An 18,940-nucleotide genomic window follows, 5' to 3' on the forward strand; every position below is an offset into this window, starting at 1 on the left:
GCTCAAGTGCGCATGGAACGTTCTCAAGGACAGACTATATGTTGGGCAACAAGGCAAGCCTCAATAAATTGAGGTTGAAATTGAAGTTGAAACCAAAAAAGCAGTAAAAAGGATGAATGAAACTAAGAGCTTGTTCTTTGAGAAGATTAAAAAAATTGATAAACCCTTAGCAGAACTCACTAAGAACAAAAAGAGAGAAGGCTCAAATAAATTAGAAAAGGAAGAGGAAAAATTACAACAGATACCACAGAAATACAAAGGATTATAAGAGAATACCATGAAAAACTATATGCCAATAAATTGGACACTCTGGAAGGAACAGGCAAATTCTTAGAGTCATACAACCTTCCAAAACTGAATCAAGAAGAAAGAGAGGGGCCGGCCCTGTGGCCAAGTGGTTGGGTTCGTGCGCTCTGCTTCAGTGGCCCAGGGTTTCACTGGTTCGAATCCTGGGTGTGGAGATGGCACCGCTCGTCAGGCCACGCTGAGGTGGTGTCCCACATGCCACAACTAGAAGGACCCACAACTAAAAAAATACACAACTATGTACCGGGGGGCCTTGGGAGAAAAAGGAAAAATAAAATCTTAAAAAAAAAAAAAGAAGAAGAAATAGAGAATCTGAAGAGTCAATCACAAGGAAGGAGATTGAAAGAGTAATCAAAAACCTCCCAAAAGAGAAAAGTCCAGAACCAGATGACTTCTCTGGAAAATTCTTCCAAACATTGAAAGAAGATTTAATACCTATCTTTCTCAAACTATTCCAAAAAGTTGAAGAAGATAGAACGCTTCCTGACACGTTACGAGGCCAACATCACTCTGATTGCAAAGCTAGACAAGGACAACACAAAGAAGGAAAATCACAGGCCAATATTGCTGATGAACATAGATGTAAAAATCCTCAACAAAATATTGGCAAACCAAATACAGCAATTTATTAAAAGGATCATACACCATGATGAAGTGGGATCTATACTTGATAGGGACGTAGGGATGATTCAACATCTACAAATCAATGTGATACACCACATTAACAAAATGAGGAATAAAAATCACAGGATAGATGCAGAGAAAGCATTTGACAAGATCCAACATCCATTTATGATAAAAACTCTCAATAAAAATGGGTATAGAAGGAAAGTAACATAATAAAGGCCATATATGAGAAACCCACAGCCAACATCACACTCAGTGGGGAAAAACTGAAAGCCACTCCTCTGAGAACTGGAACAAGACAAGGGTGCTGACTCTCACCACTCTTATTCAACATAGTACTGGAGGTTTTGGCCAGAGCAATTAGGCAAGAAAAAGAAATAAAAGGAATCCAAATAGGCAATGAAGAAGTGAAACTCACTGTTTGGAGACAACATGATTTTTTTTTTTCCTTTGAGGAAGATTAGCCCTGAGCTAACACCTGCCAATCCTCCTCTTTTTTATGAGGAAGACTGGCCCTGAACCAACATCCATGCCCATCTTTCTTTACTTTATATGTGGGATGCCTACCACAGCATGGCTTGCCATGTGGTGCCACATCTGTACCCGGGATCCGAACCGGTGAACCCCAGGCCACCGAAGTGGAATGTGTGCACTTAACCACTGTACCACCAGGCTGGCCCCGATAACATGATTTTATATATAGAAAACTGTAAAGAATCCATTGAGAAACTATTGGAAATAATCAACAACTATAGCAAAGTTGCAGGCTACAAAATCAACTTAAAATATCAGTTGCATTTCTATACTCCAATAATGCACTAAGAGAAAGAAAACTCAGGAATACAATCCCATTTACCATCACAACAAAAAGGATAAAATACCTAGAAATAAACTTAACCAAGGAAGTGTAAGACTTATACAATGAAAACTAGAAGACATTATTGAAAGAAATCAGTGATGACATAAAGAAATGGAAACATATTCCATTCAAATAGATTGGAAGAATACATATAGTTAAAATGTTCATGCTACCTAAAGCAATCTACAGATTCAATACAATCCCAATCAGAATCCCAATGACATTCTTCAGGAAAATAGAACAAAGAATCCTACAATTCGTATGGGGCAACAAAAGACCCCAAATAGCTAAAGCAATCCTGAGAAAAAAGAACAAAGGTGGGGACAATACAATCCCTGACTTCAAAATATACTACAAAGCTATAGTAATCAAAACAGCATGGTACTGGTACAAAAACAGACACACAGGTCAATGGAACACAATTGAAAGCTCAGAAATAAAACCATACATCTACAGCTTATCTTTGACAAAGGAGCTAAGAACATACAATGGAGAAAGGAGAGTCTTTTCAATAAATGGTGTTAGAAAAACTGGACAGCCACATGCAAAAGAATGAAAGGAGACCATTATCTTTCACTGTACAGAAAAATTAATTCAAAATCGGTCAAAGACTTGTAGGTAAGACCTGAAACCATAAAACTCTTGGAAGAAAATATAGGCAGTACTCTCTTTGACATCATTCTTAGAAGGATCTTTTCGAGTACCACATCTCCTTGGGCGAGGGAAACAAAAGAAAAAATAAACAAGTGGGGCTTCGTCAGAATAAAGAGCCTCTGCAAGGCAAAGGAAACAAGGAACAAAACAAAAACACCACCCAAGAACTGGGAGAAAATATTTGCAAGTCATATATCTGACAAGGGGTTAATCTCCAAAATATATGATGAACTCACACAACTCAACAACAAAAACACAAACAAACCAATCAAAAAATGGGCAGAGGATATGAACAGATATTTTTCCAAAGAAGATATTACAGATGGCCAAGAGGCACATGAAAAAATGTTCAACATCACTAATCATCAGGGAAATGCAAATCAAAACTACACTAATGGAGCTGGCCCAGTGGCATGTGGTTAATTTCTCACGCTCTGCTTCAGCAGCCCTGGGTTCACAGGTTTGGATCCCAGGCACAGACCTATTCACTACTCATTAAGCCATGCTGTGGTGGTGTCCCTCATACAAAACAGAGGAAGACTGGCACAGATGTTAGCTCAGGGACAGTCTTCCTCAAGCAAAAAGAGGAAGATTGGCAACAGATGTTAGCTCAGGGGCAGTCTTCCTCACCAAAAGCAAATGAACAAACAAACTAGAAAACAACAAACTACACTAAGATATCACCCTACACCCATTAGAATGGTTATAATCACCAAGACAAAAAACAACAAATGTTGGAGAGGATGTTTAGAAAAGGGAACCATCATATACTGCTGGTAGGAATGCAAACTGGTGCAGCCATTATGGAAAGAAGTTTGGAGATTTCTCAAAAAGTTAAAAATAGTAATACCATACAACCCAGGTATCTCCCACACTACTGGGTATTTATCCAAAGAACTTGAAATCAGCAATTCAGAGACTTATGCACCCCTATGTTCACTGCAGCATTATTCACAATAACCAAGACGTGGATGCAACCCAAGTGCCCATAGACTGATTACTGGATAAAGAAGATGTGTTATATATATACCATGGAATACTACTCAGCCATGAAAAAAGACAAAATCATCCCATTCACAACAACATGGATGGACTTTGAGGGTATTATGTTAAACAAAATAAACCAGACAGAGAAAGCCAAACACCGTATGATTTCATTCTTATGTGGAATACAGACAAACACATGGACAAAGAGAACAGATTAGTAGTTACCAGAGAGGAAGGGGGTTGGGGGGTGAGCATAAAGGGTAAAGGGGCACATTTATATGGTTACTGACAAATAATAATGTACAACTGAAATTTCACAATGTTATAAACTATTATGACCTCAATAAAATTTTTAAGATGTGGCATATGAACTAAGACTGGTTTCTTGATGATTTATGTAATGATTTGGAGAAACTACATATTTTCAGAGCTGACTAGCTGTCTCTGTCATTCATAGGATTTGTATGTTTGGGATACAGAAGCCCAGATTTTTAATTCTGGAGGAAATCCTCATTCTATCTCAGCAGGTTATTACGTGGTTTGGCTGCAAGGGGAGTCATGTTACACGTGTGTCTTCTCTTACTTGGACTGTTGTAACTGGAGGAAACATGTCTTGCCGTCTTCATTCTTGCCTCTATATAGCTATTTCTCACAGCACAAGTTTGTCTTCTTTAAACAAATCTCATCCTGTATCTGCTCTTCTCCTTAATGTTTCCCTGGCTCACTCAGGGTAAATTGCAATGTTTTACTCTGACCTACAATGTCTTACATTAGTGATTCTAAAACTTTCAACTGAGACCATAGTAAGAAATATATTTTACAATATATCTCAATATACACTATATTTTTTTAAAGAAAAGTTTCAAGAAATGATATTTGTCTTTATGTGTCTAAAAAGCATATGACTCCATTAACATTTAAATACAGCATGACTAATTATCTGGTAATTTCATTCAGCATATTTTTCATCTCTAGAAATTCATCTGGGGTCTATTTTTGGTATCTTCCAAGTTGCTATTTGATTTTTTGAACATATGGAATAACGCTATAGTAACTGTTTTACTGTCCTTATCAGTGAATTCTAACATCTGGGTCAGTTCTGGTTTGGTTTTGATTGACTGATATTTCTCCTCATTATGGGTCTTGTTTTCCTGCTTCTTTGTATGCTTGGCAATCTTTGTTTAGATGCCAGGCATTGTAAATTTTACCTTGTCAGGTGCTGGATATATTTGTATTCCTATGAATATAATTGAGCATTGTTCTGGGATGCAGTTATGTTACTCAGAAACATTTGATCCTTTCAGGTCTTGCTTTTATGATTTTTTAGGTACCTCTAGAACAGTGCTCTCTCTAGGAATAACTATTCCCCACTACTGAGCCAAGGCCTTCCTGGTTATTGTACCCAATCCTCCTTGAATTATGAGGTTTTACACTCTGGCTATTGGGGATGGGCGCTATTCCTGGCCCTATGTGAGTTCTAGAGATTGTTCCCTCTAATTCTTTTAGATGGTTCTTTCCTCAACCTCAGATAATTTCCTCACATGTATTTATTGATAACCACTGTGATGAATTCCTGAGGGGGTCCTTCTCTCTTTAGCTGTTTGTCTCTGGTACTCTGTCCTGTAAATTCTCACCACCTGGTCTCTCTGGATTCTCAGCTCCATTTCCTCAATCTGGGAGATCTGCTGGGCTCTGCCTGGGTTCTCCGTGCAGCAGCTTAGAAACTCTCAAGGCAGTACGCTGGGGCAATTGTAGGGCTCACCTCATTTGTTTCCCATTTTTCCCAACAAGGCATCACTGTCCTTTGTTGCCTGATGTCCAGTATCTTAGAAGTAATTGTTTCATGTATATTTTGGATATTTTGATTGTTGCAGGCAGAAGGATAAATCCAGTCCCTTCCTGGGTAGAAGGGAAGTCACTAAAATTTTTCTTAATGTTTCAGATTTCTCTCCTAGAATGTAATGATTAAAAGTTTGTGACAGAGAAATGAGATATAATAACTATCTCCAATTTTATTTCATTCAAAATGTCATCATAAAACATGCACATTCCCAATGATGTTAGGAAATATGAAAGAGTGATAACTTTTAAGTCTTGCTTTCAACTTGAAAATGCTATACTTGATGATATTCTTTCTGAAAAACAAACTCATCAGCATTGAAACTGTCAGAGTGTTGACATGTTTACCAACAGTGGATTATATTTTTATGCATTTAGCGTAACTAACTACAAACTGTGTTAACATAAAGTTCAAATAGTACAGCAATTACCTTCCCATTAGGAAATTGACCTTTGAAAGCCAGAAGATCAAATGGAACACCATTGTACAAAAAGTTGAAATCACCTATTCCTTCCATATCATATATTTATCATATACCCTTCACTATTTTTCCTATACTGTTTGTCTCAGTTGGCTGTAGTGTTTATTGAGACACGTCTGGTTCTTGCAGAGAGTCCATGGGCCCTCTCATTTAGGTATTTTCTATTCTAATATCTATTTCAGTAGATACTTCTAATATCTATTTTTTTAAATGCTGATTGTGACCCACTACATTAATTTCCTGACACATTAAATTGGAACAAGTCTAGTTCTTGCAAAGAGACCATGGGCTGCACAAAGAGTCTGTGGGCTGCATGTAGATATTTTGTATTCTATCCTACTATTTATTTCAATAGATACTTCTACTACCTATTTCTATTATTTTAAAATGCTGATTATGACCACTACATTGATTTCCTAACACAGTAAACAGCGTCAAGCACCAGTTTGAAAAGCACTGGCTGACAACACTGGCTGTTGTCCAGTTGGCTAGTTTCAAACAGCTCCCTACCCAGGTTGGTAGCTCCTGCTAAAACAAACAAGAATCCTAGGTTTAAAAATATATATTTGAAAATAAAAAGCTTTAAAGCTTTGATTAGCTAGCAGAAAATCAAGAAATTCTCAGGAATAAGTTGAATAAAAGTCAGGGGATCCAGAGAGTAAAGCAGAGCATGGCTGCAGCTGGCTTCAACTTCAGGCTATTTGTCGAACCTGCTGAACTTGACTTTTTTTTTCACAGGCTCTGGGGTGTGAAGATAGTAGGAAAATCTCAGAGTCTTCCCAAGTTATCCTAATACGTGATCTCCCCATAGAAAGAGAGCCCAAAAGGCTGTGCCCTCAGTATAAAGACAAAGTAGAAATAACCCCACTCTGCCAGGGAAATGCAAGGAACTTTAGCATTAGCTAAGGGGGGAAATTACTGCTAAACATTGGGGACCACAAGCCTTCACACAGTCTTGCAGCTTGAATGCAGAGTATTGGATGGTTTGTCAGAAACTTCAAGTTGAGAATTTGCATGGTAGTGCCCCACAGTGCCTGGCAGATGTAAATGCAAATTCTCTCTGGAATAACTCACTTCACCCCAGATTGCAAAAAATTTCCACACACACAAAGTTCCAAAGTAAATGAGCTTCTCAAAGCAAAACAAAAAACTACACTGTTTACAGTGCATCAAGAGGGAGAACCAGTGAAACAACAAACAAAAACAGACCTTCATGGACTTCAGACAATGAAATTATCAGAGACTATAAAATGAGCATCTTAGCTTATTTAGTGAAATAAAAGACAAGATTGAAAAGTATATGCAAGGAATGAGGAATTATAAAGTGTATCCAACCAAATACTAAAAGGTACCAAGTGGAACTTGTAGAAATGAAAATATAATAATTGAAATTGAAAACTCTATAGACAAGTTTAGCTGCAGATTAGAGACATCTCTGACAATTAATGAACTAGGTAAGTGCTTTGCAAATTTTAATGTGCATGCAAATTACCTGGGGGTGATATTAAAAGGCAGATTCTAATTCTGCAGGTGTAGAGTGGGGCCTGACACTCTGCATTTCTAAGAAGCTCAGAGGTGAGAAGTATTCTCCTGGTTCAAGGACCACACTTTGAATAACAAGGAATTTCAGGGTAAATTAGAAGAAATTAATTAAAATGCCACTCAGAAATACGATGAGATGGAAAATATAAAGGAGAGGTTATGAGACATGGGTGATTGAGTGAGAAAGTCTAATATATTCCTAATTGGAGTCCCATAAGAAAAGAAGAGAAAGAATGGGAAAGAGACAATACTCAAAGAGATCATGGCTGAGAAATTTTCAGAACTGATGAAAGATATCATAGCACAGATTCAGGAGGGTAATAAATTACAAACAGAAATAAGAAATTCACTTGACATATCAGAGTGAGACTTCAGAACGCCAAAAAGAGAAAACTAATAAAATCAAAGAGAAAATAGACATCTTCAGATGTTGACAGTTAAACTGACAGATGCTTTCTCATCAGCAGCAATGCAAGCCAAAAATGGACACTGGAAGAAAAATAACCTAGATCTCAGTACCAAGTGAAAATATCTTTCAAGTATGAGAGTAAAATAAATATATTTTCATTTAAACAAAAACAGAAGTTTGCCACCAATAGACCGTCACTAAAAGAACATATAAATGAGATAGGATAGAAGGAAGAAACCCTACATGGAAGAGCTCAGATGTGAGATAGAATAAAGACCACAGAAAGTGCCTGATTAGCAAATGTTGACTAAGTAAATTAACAATTGTGTGATTTTAAAAAGAAAAAAAGAAGAATGAAAATCATGTCAGTAGCATATGAGTGGGTAGGAAGTGGTGAAGAGACATTTTATTGGTAAAGAAGAGGGTAAAGATATCAATCTACTTTGGATTTTATGTTGTCATTATTAGAATAACTGCTAAAAAACATTTGAGATAGACTGAACAACTTCCAGTCTGGTAGGGAAATAAGTGGGCTGAAAACAAATAATTCAAATGATAGATGCAAAGGATAGAGATAGAAACATTGAAACCTTGGGATAAATGAAAAGCAAAAAATAAAACAGTTGATGTAAATCCACAGATCTCAAAAATTAAGTGACAGTGAGGGGCCTACCCGGTGGTGTGGCGGTTAAGTTCGCACGTTATGCTTTGGCAGCCCAGGGTTCACCAGTTCAGATCCCAGGTGCAGACCTATGCACTGCTTGTCAAGCCATGCTGTGGTAGGCATCCCACATATAAAAAGTAGAGGAAGATGGGCACAGATGTTAGCTCAGGGCCAGTTGTCTTCAGCAAAAAAAAAAAAAAAAAAAAAGATTGGCAGTAGATGTTAGGGCTAATCTTCCTCAAAAAAAAAATTTAGGTGAAAATGAACTAAATCCTCCACTTATATGACAAAGATAGTCAGATATCAAAGAATATGCTGTTTACAAAAGACACTTGATACACAAGAGTGAAGAAATGTTGAACTTAAAAAGATAGCAAAAGGCATACCAGGCAAATTCTAACCCAGAGAATTTTGATGTAGCTGTGTTAATATCAAAACAGCCACAAAATTATTAGCTACAGCAATTTGAAAGTTATATGCACCTAGTAACAAAGCCAAAATATATATTGCAGAAAATGTTAGAACTGCATGGAGAATAAAAAATCCAGTCATTGCAGGAAATAGTAACATACTTCTCTTTGTAATGGATCAAACATACATATAAAAAAATTAGAAATGTACATAATTAAAGAACTCTGACCAACTTGATTTAATGGACATATATAGAACACTACATCAAACAACTGTAGAAGGCACGTTCCTTTTGAGCCCAGGTGGGACATTTCATAAAAATTTGTCAAATACTAGGCCATAAATTTCAAATTTCAAAGGGTTGAAATACAGAAGTATGTTCTTTGACCACAATGCAATTAAGCTACAAATCAGTGATAAAATGATTGTTCAAAAAATTCCATGTCTGGAAATTAAGAAACATTCTTCTAAATAACTCATGAATTCAAGAAGAAATTGTATTGGAAATTAGAAAGTATTTAGGATTGAATGACGGTGAAACACAATATATCAAAACCTTTGAGATGCAGCTAGACTAATACTTAGAGGGAAGTTTATAGCCTCAAAGATGTGTGTTAGAAAAGCTAGCTGGAGCATGCCCTGATGGCTAGTGGTTAAAGATTGGCACTCACTGCTTTGGCAGCCCAGGTTTGCTTCCCCATCGCGGAACCACACCACCTGTATGTCACTTGCCATGCTGTGGCAATGGCTCACATGGAAGAACTAGAAGGACCTACAACTAGGATATACAACAGTGTACTGGGGCTTTGGGGAGGGAAAAATATATAAAGAGGAAGATTGGCAACAGATGTTAGCTCAGGGTGAATCTTTCCATGCAAAATAGAAAAGGTAGGCTGGAAACAGATGAGATAAACATCCATATTAAGTTAGAGTAAGAGTAACATCATAAGTCAAAAAAAATAGAAGGAAAAAAATAAGAGTAGAAATAAATAGAAAAATATTTTCATCCCACTCCCACACGCTTCTTCACCTTGCTAACTCTCACCCTCCAGATTCCAGGTTGGCCATCCCTTCCTCTAGGGCAATGGTTCTCTAAGTGTGCACTCTGGGAATTTGTCAGAAATGCAACTTTTTGGTTCAGACCCACTGAACCAAAGACTCTGGGGGTGAGGCTCAGCCATCTGGGCCTCTGATGCTCTGTATCCAGCAATCGTGTTTTAAGGAGCCCTCCACGGGCATTCTGATGCCTACTGGTTTGAGAACCACTGCTCAAACTTGAGTTTGTGTTAGAATCCCCTAGAGGGCTGATTTAGGTGATCTGGGGTGGGATTTCTACGATGTTCCCAGGGGAGGTTAATGATCTTCTTTCAGAGATTGCTGTTTTAGGGGCTTTTCAAAAAATGCCCAAGAGATTCTGATTGAATTAGCCTGGGCTGTGGCCTGGGCTGGGCAATCTTTTAAATATTCAAGTGTTCCTAATATGCAACCAAAGTTAAGGGCCACTTCTTCAGGAAACCTTCTCCAACAATCCCTGCCTTCCCAACTTGGGGTGCATCCCTCTCTGAGGAGCTCTCCTAGCACCCTGTGCTTCCCTCCACTGTAGCAATTATCCTGCAGCCCAGGACAGACGACTGTCTACTTATCCGTCTCTCTCACCAGAAGGTAAACCTCTTGCAAGCAAGAACCTTGCCTCCTTTGCTCTTTTACCCTCAGTGCTTTGATAAGCATTCAATGAATAATTGCTGAATAATTCGTACAGGACATGCCTACAGCTATTAGTAGTGTTGTTAGTAGTAGTTGAGGGGCAATATTCTTTGATACCAACAGAGCACAAAGAAGGTGCATGTTCCGTGGTTTGGGATGAGGTTTCTGGAGGGAGAAGAACCACAATGGGAGCCAAATCACACATTCCCTGTCACTCGGAATTGAACAAAGTCTAGCAGGATCCTGTTGCAGTGGTTAAGAGTGTGGGCTCCAGGGCTGGATTGCCTCAGTTCGAATTCTGCCGCCGTCTCTACCATTTACCACTTGTGTGATCTGGAAAGTTGCTTACGTACTCTACAGTCCAGTTTCCTCTTGTGTAAAACAAAGAGGATAAGAGTACTTTCCTTTTGGGTTTGTCATTTTTGAGGATTAAAATACATGCAAAGCTGTCAGAGCAATACCCAGGTCTCATTAAGTACTATTATTCCACTCCCTTTCAATTTGTGGAAATGGTCAAAAATTATCCAATTATTAAATCTCAGGTTGGAATAAATGGCTTCCATTTGCCAAGCTTGTAATTAAACCCAAATATTAACATTTTTTTCCTAGGAGGAGGACCACAAATGCAAGCAAAGTAAAAAAAAAAAAAAAAACCATAGTGAAGCAATACAAGCTGATAAAATACTGAATGATCTTTAGTATATTTTCTAATTGGACATATTTTGCATATAATAAACCTATTACATTTTTCTTACTTTGTAACTAGTACCAGGCTTACATTTTATTGGTCTTATTAATTTGGCAATACCTCCACCAATTTCTTTCTTTGAAGTCCTCCTCGGAACTTAGAGGCAAAAGTACTGCAAAGCTCTGAAGAGGAGAAGAGATATAAAAACATTGCCTCTATTAGGGTTCTGACTTTATTAGGGATATTAAAAAATAGCCTTTTATGTAACTTTTTTCCTCAAAGAGCTATATCCCATAATCCTATGAGGAATACAGAGCAGAAGTCTTTTCTCTTTCTCTCTAATTTTCCAAAGGGAAACGAAGCCACAGCTGTTTGTTCACCAAAGATCAAACAGTTAGGACTCCAAACTGACTTCCAACCCAAGACCTTTCCCATCAGGCCCCCATGTCTCTGGGAGGAGCAGTAACCATCGTGTATAAGGCTTAGGAGGTAGTGGCAGGTGTCTGCAAAGGACAGTGTAGCTTCATTTTGTCAACATCCACAAGCTGTAATCCAGCGGGTCCCAGCCCTGGCTGCACATCAGAGTCCCTTGGAAAGCTTTAAAACTTAACCTATGACTGGGCCCCACCTGAGACCAAGTAAGTTGATTTCTGGAGGATGGGGGTCTGGCATGGGCACTTTTTAAAAGCTCTGAGCATGGGAGGGAGAGGGAGGGGTTCTAAGGTGCAACCAGGGCTATGAACCTGAGTGCCTGGAAGTAGGATAATTATCTGGAATGAATGAGTAGGTGAATGAACCTATAGGCCTGTAGGGAATTGTAGCTCACTGAGGCTCAGTCACCTGCCTGTAGAGGGTTAATTATTCCCAGGCTTCTGTCTATGTGAGAGAATCCTAGCCTCAATTGAAAGCATGCAGCAGTCAAAAATAGGGGTAGCAGGAGAAATGAACATTGAGGCTCTGGTTCCTTTTCCTTCTCACTCACTCCATCTTCCCCTTACATCCCAGTGTAGCTGTTCACCCCAGTGGGTACCAGCCTTGGGGCTCTGGTGCTAAGTTAGAAAGCCACCCTGGCCTTCCTGGCTGCCCAGCACTCGCCCTTCAGCCCTTTGAGGGAATATTGCTGCAGGTCCTTGCAGAGTTTGGAGAGGGAGGGATGCTCCACCCAGACTAAGACAATCTTCTGAGACTTGGAGAGAGGACAGTGGCTTTCTAACAGCGACCTGGTACCCCTCCATGGCTGCTGCCCAAGTGGTAGGGTGGAACTGCCAGGGGCAGCCAAAGCGCTTCGCAGAATCCGCAGGAGCCCATGACCACCACGTGGGACCTCTCTGGCCCCAGCACCTCTTGGGTATGAGTTGGGGAAGCTCTTCATAGGCCTGAGGCTAAATTACCTGCCTGCTCCGTGGGTTCAAGGTGGTGGTGGAAGTACAAGCAGGATTATATTTAAAGATTTTTATTTTTTTTCCTTTTTCTCCCCAAAGCCCCCCAGTAAGTAGTTGTATATTCTTAGTTGTGGGTCCTTCTAGTTGTGGCATGTGGGTTGCCGCCTCAGCGTGGCTCGATGAGCCATGCCATGTCCGTGTCCAGGATTCGAACCCATGAAACACTAGGCCACCTGCAGCAGAGCACACGAACTTAACCACTCAGCCACGGGGCCGGCCTCATAGCAGGATTATATTTATTTACAGGAAATAAACACAAATGCTTGCATCTATGAACAGATTCATTTTTGCTATGTCTGCCACAAAACACAAAGGAATTAGCCTTCATCGAGTGACTAATAATAGCTAACATTTATTGACCCCTTGCTATGTGCCAGACACTGGTTAGCTCATTTAATCATCACAGTGAACCTTACGAGGGAGGTACTGTTGTCTCCATTACACAATGGAGAAATTGAGGAGGTGAGGTGAAAGAACTTGCACACAGCTAGCAGGTGAGGAAAATGAGGTTCAAATTCAGGGCACCTAATCCCAGCCCCTTACTCAAATTGCTAGCCAAGTCTTTTCACCTACATCTTCTCACGTAGTCCTCAAAACCTTTAAAGGCAAGTGGTATTTCACCTACTTTACATCAAGGCGGCTTAAGCACCCAGAGGTAAACTTTCCCAGCATTTCAGAGCTAGTAAACAGTGGCCTCAAGGTCTGTCTGGTGATAAACACAGATTCTTGCTAATTCACCATGTTGCCTCTGCCAGATGCCTCAACCTTTCTGTCTCCCCTTCCTAAGGAAATAAAGATGCTAGAGGCACTCTTTGCCTGGTCCAGCAGGGCAGACACACCTGCATCTGTGATGTAAGTAATTGCATTATGTGATAGGTGCTACAACAAAGTTCTGTATGAAGTTTTCTGGGCACTTGGGACGGAGTCACTATTCTGCCTCAGAGAAGGGAGGCAAAGTTCTGGCAGAGAACCAAAGGAAGAAGGCAATTTTCAGGTGGATGGCTCAGCCAACTCAGCTCATGTGAGGATATTTCCACGTGAAAAGGCCCAAGAAGTGAGAGGACAGGGGCCAAGCAAGGGTAGATCCAGGTTATGTGGAGTTTGGAAATTGTACAATTTTGGGGTCCCTTTTTAGGAAAATACAGTATTAGAAATATGATATTAGGTTAGGTATGAAAGTAAGTATTTACTGAGAATGAAAAAGATCATAGCAATTTAAAGATTTTAAAGCTGCCTGTGTTGGGGAGTCCCCAAGACTACCCTTAGGCTCAATGATAAGCTCGAAGGACTGTAAAACTCTTATGTAAAGTGCTTGGTCATGGTTTATTACAGTGAAAGGATTCAGATTAAAATCAGCAAAGGGGAAAGGCCCCTAGGGCAAAGTCTAGGAGAGACCCTGTATGGGCTCCTACTTCTACTTAAGTGCATGAACAGCACTTAATTCTCCCAGCAACGATGTGTGTCAACATATGCCAAGTGTTACCAACCAAATGACTTGATGTGTAGAGTTTTCACTGGAGGGTCAGTCATAGAAGCATGCAGCCTTCTCAGCCTCCAGCACCCCCAAGGTCAAAGTGATAGAGCGTGGCCTAGGGCATTGGGCATACAAAAACAGGTATTCACATCATACTCATTGTTAGCACAAACTATCTGGTCAAACAGATACAATGTGGCCCAAGGCCTCAGGCATAAAAAACCCCCAAACTCTTATCAGGATAGGCCAAGGGCTCAGAAGTTATCTCCCAGGAGCCACTCAAGGGCTCCTCCTTTCTTTGGAATGTGCAGACTTTAAACCCGCTGAGCCTGTTGACTTAACCCTTTACTGCACACTGACAAATACCACAAAAAGTCCAGAAAAAATAGTTTTTATTAACTAATAGTCTGACATACCTCTATAAAGCGTTGTTCCTACATTACTGCATATTATTTGATTACCTCTTCATATTTTATAATATTTTTTATAGAAGGAAGAGAAAGATAATTCAGTTTTCTAGAAAAGTTGATTAGAATTTGTTTATTGCTGATAGTTGGGATGCATAAAGCATGCAATTTCACAGATGTACCCACTATTTGTAGTACCACAACAGGTTTGTGCTTGAAAAACACGTAATTGTGATATTGTATTTTTCACTATTCCCATTTTTAAAAAAACATATGGTGCATTTGTAATTGCATATGTTGCATTATCTGCAAATTTAACCTACGTATGACCAGGTGACCACATTGCTAGGGCCCTCCTGGGGCCTTTGAAGGGGCCCTGGAGTGTAAGCTGCTGCTTCACAGTAAAGCCTCCTCTGAGTTCAAGAATTATGTGCCGATACTCTACCCTGCACCCAGCATGGAGCTGCGTTTTGATGGGAGCACCTGAGAAGACCCTGCACTGACCCCTGCTCAGATTGTGAGGGTCCTGTTAGGGAGAATCAAGCATAATACTGCACAAATAAGAAACACAGTCACTGTCTCAAAACTGACATCCTGGCGCAGGAGAACTTAGGTGTCTTAGTCTGTTTGGGCTGATTTAACAAAGTGCCATAGACTGGGCGGCTTATAAACAACAGAAATTTGTTTCTCACCGTTCTGGAGGCTGGAAATCTGAGATCAATGTGCCAACACGGTGGGGGTCTGGTGAGGGCCCGCTTCTGGGTTGCAGACACTGACTTCTCATTGTATCCTCATGCGGTGAAAGAGAGAGCTCTGCTCTCTTCATCCCCTTATAAAGTCGCTAATCCCATGCCTGAGGGTCCCACCCTCATGACCTAATCACCTCCCAAAGCCATTCCATTGAGAGCTAGGTTTCAACATATGAATTTGGGGAGGGGTACATTCAGCCCACAGCAGGAGGTCTGCAAAACTTCCTCCTTGAGGCCCCTCGCCCCTGGAGTCCAAATCTTCAGATTAGCTATGACCCAGGACCACTTAGAATCAGAGGGCAAAGTGAGGGATCACTGATAAAGCAACAAATCAGGAAACTTCCTTATTACTAATAGAACGAATTTTGTAAAATTCACATCCAAATTCCTACTTCATTTAGCATATGTGGTAGTTTTTTACCAAAATTATTTAGAAAACAAGATTGAAACATAAAATTCAGCCATCATTGAACACTGGTTTATTTGCATTTAATGGGTAAATGAAACAAACTGTGGATACTAAAGGCTAGTGTTATGATGAAGCTACCTAAAAAAACACTGATATATGAACTAATGAATAAAAATAAGTGTATAGTGCTTATATTTTAAAATAAGCCAGGTTTAAACTAGTAAAAGGTTAATACAAAGTGCAGAAAATTACAACATATAACAAAGTTGGCTACAAAAAAATATTTTTGAAAGGTGACTCACAAGGCAATGTAAGCAGCTGAGCAGTGTTCTTAACATTAAGATACAGAAATGGAAAGGGTGGCCATTCACAGACAGTCTCCCTGTGCTTACTGGGGAGAGAGGGTTGTGGAGAAGGAAACAATGACAAACTTCTGACTCAGGCTAGGCAGCAAGGACGCTTCTTTGCTCATGAAACCTGCTCACTTAGGAATGCCCACGAGAGACCAGCGACAGCTTATGTGTTTTGCTGCAATAGAGCTATTAGAAAAAACACGGAGGCGCTGCATCAGTCTGAAGTCAACATTTGTAACAAAAGGCCTCCCCCTGCTCCCCAGCACAAATGTGCCACTAAATAGCAGCTAAACTGTGATCATCCTGAGAGAGAGAGCCTCGTCACACTCACCCTGTTGTCCCCCACCGAAGGTTCTGATGATGCTAATGGATAACACTTAGGTAGCACTGTAGCTTGAAAGCACTTTTACTTATATTTTCCTATTCAATCATGCATCATCAGAGAATGATTTACCAACGTTTATGGAAAGAAAGATACCTTACAATTTAACTCTCAACCTTAGCGACACATTCAAAACACCTGGGGAGTTTTAAAACTCCGTGATGCCCAAGCCGCACCCCAGGCCAATCAGAATTCAGGGGCTAGGAGCCAGGCGGAGTGGCAGCCACATGTAGAGCTGCTTTCCTCTTGAATGTGTGTCCGGCCTTGGCCTGGGAGAGGGTTGGGAAGGGCGTCGAGCCTCTGAAGGTTCTCTGCATCACTGGGGAGGAAGAGCTAGCCACAGTGGGAGGGACGCAGAGCCTGAGGCAGGAGCGCCAGAGTGCAGGGGCTTTGAAGAGCTTTTGGTGAACAGAGGCTCAATGTAGTGGGAACTCAGTCTGCTGTCCAGTTGCCCCAAACTGTCTGAGTTTAGAAAGGAACACATGATTACAGCGAGTGCTGTATTTTACTGTAGCTCAGGCAAACTGAAAACCATGGGTAGAAGGAGAAAAAGGAAAGACCCCATTCAGAGCCTGCCTCCTCCAAGAATTTGGGAGATTTCTCATTTGTTTCCCTGTCACGGATCATTTCATAATCCAGCTGTTTTCTTTTAACTTTAAGACATCTTCATTGTTTACCAAATTGCTGTGCATGTTTTGGTCTATTTCTGTACTTTCTATTCTGTTCTATTAGCAACCTATCCATTCAAGTATCACTACCATACTGTGTTTTTTTAAAATTTTTTTTCTATTAAGATTTTATTTTTCCTTTTCCTCCCAAAGCTCTCCAGTACATAGTTGTGTATTTTTAGTTGTGGGTCCTTCTAGTTATGATGTGTGGGATGCTGCCTCAGCATGGCTTGATGAGCGGTGCCATATCTGCGCCCAGGATTCGAACCGGCGAAACCCTGGGCCACCGAAGCAGAGCGCGTGAACTTAACCACTTTGCCACGGGGCCAGCCCCACTACCATACTGTTTTAATTATTGAGGTTTTATAATGTTTTAACATCTGGTCAAGTTTTTCCCTCTTATTGTGCTTCTTTTTCAGAATTGGAGAAAAAAGTTTAATCAAAGTCACAAGTTTACATCTAACCTAGATTTAATCTTTCGTGTCAAGAGTTTGCAAATTCTTTGCCCCTGGTCCTTATCCTCTTTTCCTTATCTTTGTTGAAACTTTTTCTTTCAAATTAAATCTTATAGGTAGATGAAGAAGAGTGGCCAAGTGCAATGGATGGGGCCCTGGAGCCTGTCTCTGGAAGCATTGCCATAGAAACCTATGGTTTTGAAGAACAGTCTGAAAATCACTAACTTATGTACTTATTATCATGCCACATGATAATTTGCTAGAAATGGCAAGCAGTTCTTTTAAGTAACTGCAATTAATATTATTTTTATATTGACAACTCACATTAAAAATTTTTTTCTCTTCTCACTGTGTAAACACTCTAATCTATTTACTATGAATAGTATTCTCTTACCTGATGTCTGTCTCATTTCTCCTCTCTCTCTCTCTCTCTCTCTCACACACACACACACACACACACACACACACACAGACAACCTCTCCCACATTTCTCAGGGAGCAGACACAGACCTTGCCCCATACTCCCTCAGGACTAGTGTTAGGCATGGCATGATTTCAGAGCAAGGTCCCCTTAGGACCTTCTTCATCTACAGTCATGTGCCACATAATGTTTTGGTGAAGGAGGAACTGCATAAACAACAGTGGTCGCATAAGATCAGTACCATAGAGCCTAGGTGTATAGTAGGCTATGCCATCTAAGTTTGTGTAAGTGCAGTCTATGATGTACACACAACAATGAAATCACTTAACAACGCATCTTTCAGAACATAGCCCCATCATTATGTGATGCATGACTGTACTTCTTAATGCCCCTCATTTCTTTCACAAGAGAAAAATCCTTTCAGGACATAAGAAACTGGCAAGCATTAGTGAGAATAAGCTCCTCTCCAAGCATATGTGAATGCATTCTTCTATGGATAGCTACCAAGCAAAAAGATGCGGAAACCATGGTGGCCACTGAGTGGGTCAAGGTCATAGGGAAGGGAGGGCAGGTATGCAGAAGACTCTGGGGACTTCGCAATTTTGTAGTGGTCTCTTGTTGTCATTATCTCTCTATCTGCTTGTGTACAGAGAGAACTGTGGGCTGAAGTGAGCTGAGCAAGAAAAATGTAGTGTAGCCTCGGATTATAGAAACTTCATTTTTCTTCGTGAGCAAAGTTTCTTCTTCAGCCATCATTTTATTGAGCACCTACTGTATGCATGGTGCTGGGTCTCATACAGAGATTTAAAAAAACGCTTCCCTCAAGGTTTTAATGATTTCATGGAGAAACAGACAACCGCACAAAGATAGAAGTAAATGAGAAACTCACCATTGAAAGTGAGTTTCAGGTGCTACTGGAACTTGCAGGTAAGAGAGAAGCAATAAAATTACTAACTTAAGTTATACGGTAATAAATCAAGGATACATATTATAATATCAAGGTAAATA

The 18,940-nt window shown here is 40.1% G+C and overlaps 1 protein-coding gene and 1 long non-coding RNA gene across 3 annotated transcripts in view; one reads left to right on the forward strand and one right to left on the reverse strand.

The window, feature by feature from the left end:
- PIAS2 (protein inhibitor of activated STAT 2) overlaps nt 1-17,856 on the forward strand; it is a 136,759-nt gene extending 118,903 nt beyond the window's left edge. The window contains exon 12 of one of the 2 annotated variants that reach the window (XM_070513112.1): nt 17,628-17,856. In XM_070513112.1, the coding sequence (XP_070369213.1) occupies nt 17,628-17,631 (4 nt within the window). In that variant the 3' untranslated portion in view covers nt 17,632-17,856. The remainder of the gene's footprint in view (nt 1-17,627) is intronic. The other variant, XM_070513111.1, reaches the window with a different exon arrangement.
- LOC139045647 (uncharacterized) overlaps nt 1-18,940 on the reverse strand; it is a 72,333-nt gene that overhangs the window by 30,739 nt on the left and 22,654 nt on the right. The gene's annotated exons all lie outside the window — the stretch shown is intronic.

The sequence above is a fragment of the Equus asinus genome, chromosome 7 (genome assembly GCF_041296235.1).
Source record: "Equus asinus isolate D_3611 breed Donkey chromosome 7, EquAss-T2T_v2, whole genome shotgun sequence".
In the NCBI taxonomy this organism is placed as follows: Eukaryota; Metazoa; Chordata; class Mammalia; order Perissodactyla; family Equidae; genus Equus; species Equus asinus.